Below are 4,035 nucleotides of genomic sequence, written 5' to 3'. Positions count from 1 at the left end.
GGGGGATGGAACACCTCTCCTATGAAGAAAGGCTGAGAGAGTTGGGGGTGTTCAGCCTAGAGAAGAGAAGGCTTCGGGGAGACCTTCTTGCAGCCTATCAGTACTTAAAGGGGGCTTATAAAAAAGATGGCGGCAAACTTTTTAGCAGGGCCTGTTGCGACAGGACAGGGGGGAATGGCTTTAAACTAAAGGGGGGTAGATTTAGACTAGATAGAAGGAAGAAATTTTTTATGCTGAGGGTGGTGAAACCCTGGCACAGGTTGCCCCGAGAGGTGGTGGATGCCCCATCCCTGGAAACATTCAAGGTGAGGTTGGACGGGGCTCTGAGCAACCTGATCTAGTTGAAGATGTCCCTGCCCCTGGCAGGGGGGTTGGACTAGATGACCTTTGAAGGTCCCTTCCAACCCAAACCATTCTATGATTCTACAATTCTAACCTACCAGAGCATTAAGTACTCAGTGCTATGAAGTCAGCTTGAAAGTGCAACCCTTTTATATTGCACTATGATAAATCTGTGGAGAATTAAAGTTCTGTTTTGGCTTTAAATAATAAAATCTGTCATTACCTTGATCAAACTGTTTCTGAATGTTGTCTTGATCTGTTTTATTCCCACTAACACGGTACAGGCCTTCAGTACATAATCCTTAGAAGGGGAGGAAAAAAAGAATATTCAAAAAAGTGTATATACTGTAGAGCAAAACAGAGCTAGTCATAATTACTAATTGAGAAACCAAAAGTAGAAATAGAAATATTAAGTGCCTAAAAAGTAATATGTTAACCATTATAATGATATAGGACTACCAAAACGCAAAATACCAGTTGTCTATTGAGTCCACTATTCCGTTCGAGTCAGAGGAAACCACACTGTAGGATAACAAGAACCTGACTGTAGGCATTTGTGGAATAATTTCCCCAAAATTATTCCCTTCCTGATCTCTACAAGACACTTGTTATTTCCATCTTTTTTTTTAATCATCCAAAATCTCAGTTCTGAGGTTTGGTATGCACAGAATTTACGTTTTTAAAAACTGCCTTCACAATTTGGGCTTAACAACTTACTATGACAAGTAATAACACACTAATAAAATACTCTACAGAAAAATCAAGCATTTGTAATTGATTCCTGATTTTTTAATTTCATGGTGTAACACACTCCTGTATGAGACAAGGACTTAATCTTCTAACATACTTTCCCTTTTACCATTTACATTTTATAAACTTTGCATCCATTTCTCCTCACTTCTTTTCTAAGGTAAATTATCACATCATTTACAAGTCTTCCTTTAAGGGGCAGGGGAAGAGGGGAGAAGGAGAAGGGTGTTAGGAAGCAGAGGTTCTCCAGGCTTATCATTATTTGTTTTACTATGCGTTATGGAGTCGTCATAATTACAGCAGCCATTCTAGGTAAACAACATTAAAAAAATACACCTTTATTATGCACACACACACTTGCTCACTCCACTCCAGTGATTATGCTTCCTATCACATTGCTATCTTTTTTGCCCACAGCTACTCACTGAATGAAAGCGTCCATCCTGCTAATCACACCATTACCCAAGATCTTTTTCTTTGTTAATTTAGAACCCATTAAGGAATACAAGCAGTTTATATTTCCATAATTCTCCAAGTTACCTTTATGGGTGCAAAATTATCTATATGCTAGATCTCCGTAACAGACATGGTTCTATTTAAAAATTCACAAGTTTTAGAGCTTTATGAAAAATCTTGGCTTTTTACTATCACAGCCCGGTAACTGAATGCATTTTAGATTATCAGATCAATACATAACTCCTCTGCCACACCGCAGTCACCAAGTGTGCCTTTTAAGTTACCAAAAACCACTAGGAATCCTGTTACAATGCTCAAAGTACAGAAAGCATTTAACTGCTTCATACTGCTGGGAAATGTATACCAATTAATTTGATATCAACTCTTCTAACTCAATTTTTTCTTCTTCATGCTTCGAAAATTCACATGTCTCTCTACTGGCTGCGTCAAGGCTATTTTAGTAAGCTTTTCTTCAATAAACTTTTATACCTACCGTTTAGCTTTCCAACTCCATAGCCGAGAGTCTTCTTTTGAAAATGTATACCTAAACAGTCCTTTCAAAAAACCTGATCCTTATTCACTGACATCCTCAAAAAGCACGAGGAGGTATAATTTCGTGGCACAGGGCAAAAAGTGGTTTCAATGATTCAAGGGCTTCCACAGCTGGAAGGGGTTTCAAACCTGTCTTCAAAAGAATGCCCTGAATGTGCTACACACTCTCACAGACAGAAACACTTTGCATTCCTCTTCCAGAAGTTGTAAATAAAGAAATAAAAAAAATCACTGGTAGATAAGAACAAGCTAGGATGGCGATTCTTTGTTTAGTATGGGAGAATTCTCAGTTGGAGACCCTACAGCCCCAGGGTATTCTGTGTTTTATCCAACTACTATTCAATTTCTTTCTGCACAAAAGGAATTGAATGTGCTGCAATAGCATTTTCTGAGAAGTCTGATCCAGTCACTGTTTAGTAGGAGTGTTTAAACCTTGAATGCTGGGCTGCTCTGGAGACAGAGATACTCTACTGCTGTATCTGGACTTTCCCCCCACCCCCCCGCTATTTCATCATGTAGTAGACACCTCTTTGCTCAGACCAGTACAGCTCTGAGAAACACAGAAAGACAACAGCACTTCAGAAAATTTTCAGGTTAAACAAGGAAATGCCTACTGAATTTAGGTATCTTCCGCAAATAGTGAAGTGCTGCAATTCTGGATTAAGTTAACTAAATTTGTCTTTTAAATTCCTCAAGAAAAAATAATTTTTGTTGCTTGTTTATTCTAGAAAGTAACCCTTCATGAAATGGTTGGTCAACTGTCATTATACTGTTTCTCTAAGGCACACAAGGAGACAAGTTTAATCTGTTTGTGTGCATGCACACAGCTAGAAGTCTGAAAGTATAATTTTAAAGTAATGCTTCAATTCTCTGTTGTTTTTTATTATCCAACCAGGTCTCTGCAATGCTTGTTACATCAAGATCTTCAAGTATAAGACACTCTAGTTTATTAGTTTTAGCTTTTCAACTTCTTGCGTATCTATAATGTATATCCATATTGAGAGAGAGAGCATGCAACATTTATTTTTTTCTTGACAGCTTTTTAAAAATTCAGTTCCTTCATCTGCAAGCATGTTGATTTTTTCAGAATTCTTATCTATGTTCTTATCCCGCTTCCTTTCTGGTCCAGCTGTAATTTTCAAGATATCCTTACTGGACACAATGGCTGTTGTAATATTATATATCAGAATCATCTGATTTGCTTCTCTGTCCTGCTAGCTTTACTACACCTTTAGGTTTAAAGAATTAGATCCTCCTTATTTCAAGTCACAATAGCCTACATTTACTTCAAGACAGAGCTCATCTCCTTTGTCTAGACTATTCCTTTCTCAAAGTACCTCCTAGCGTCTAATAAATTCTCTTCTTGCGCCTTCTTTTGTGCTGCCAGTTGTGATCAGGGTTCCATTCCATCTAACTGGAACTTCACATGGGCTTCAAAGCATTTCAAAGAAAGTAAGCAAGGTGGATCTGCACCTGTATGCATACTTAAGTTTGTAGGACACTTCCATTCTTAGGCACCAACATATTTCACAACTCTTGGCTCCTCCATAGAATGTACTAACTTCAGCACAAGGGCAGACCAAAGTCTGCCTGGTACAATATCCAGTTTCCACACCAGTAAGTAGTATATGCTTGAGGAGACAGGTAGGAAGAGTAGCAGGGGAAAAAAAAAAAAAAAACAGCAATTTTTCTGTGGTATATCCTCCCAGCTTCCTGCAGATGGTGGCTTACATAGGCTTTTGCATAAGGTGTTGTAAGAGACACTTGGGGATTTATCCTCCACTAATTTGTCCAAACCCCTTTAAGCCAATTGCTTGTGGTCTTTACAACAACCCACGACAAATGCAGTTTTGTAATTCAGGAATGTACATCATGAAAGCACATGGGGTTTATGCTCAGTACCCAAAGTTTTCATGAAATCTTTTTTTCTTGATT

At 38.3% G+C, this 4,035-nt stretch overlaps 1 protein-coding gene across 1 annotated transcript in view; it reads right to left on the bottom strand.

The window, feature by feature from the left end:
* Positions 1-4,035, bottom strand: part of ARHGAP5 (Rho GTPase activating protein 5) — a 50,063-nt gene that overhangs the window by 15,272 nt on the left and 30,756 nt on the right. Inside the window, exon 4 of the mRNA XM_009319362.1 lies at positions 566-643. Coding sequence (XP_009317637.1) covers positions 566-643 — 78 coding nt within the window. The remainder of the gene's footprint in view (positions 1-565; positions 644-4,035) is intronic.

This window comes from Pygoscelis adeliae, unplaced genomic scaffold (assembly GCF_000699105.1).
Source record: "Pygoscelis adeliae isolate BGI_AS28 unplaced genomic scaffold, ASM69910v1 Scaffold71, whole genome shotgun sequence".
NCBI classification, from domain to species: Eukaryota; Metazoa; Chordata; class Aves; order Sphenisciformes; family Spheniscidae; genus Pygoscelis; species Pygoscelis adeliae.
This window is presented reverse-complemented; position numbering and strand designations above follow the sequence as displayed.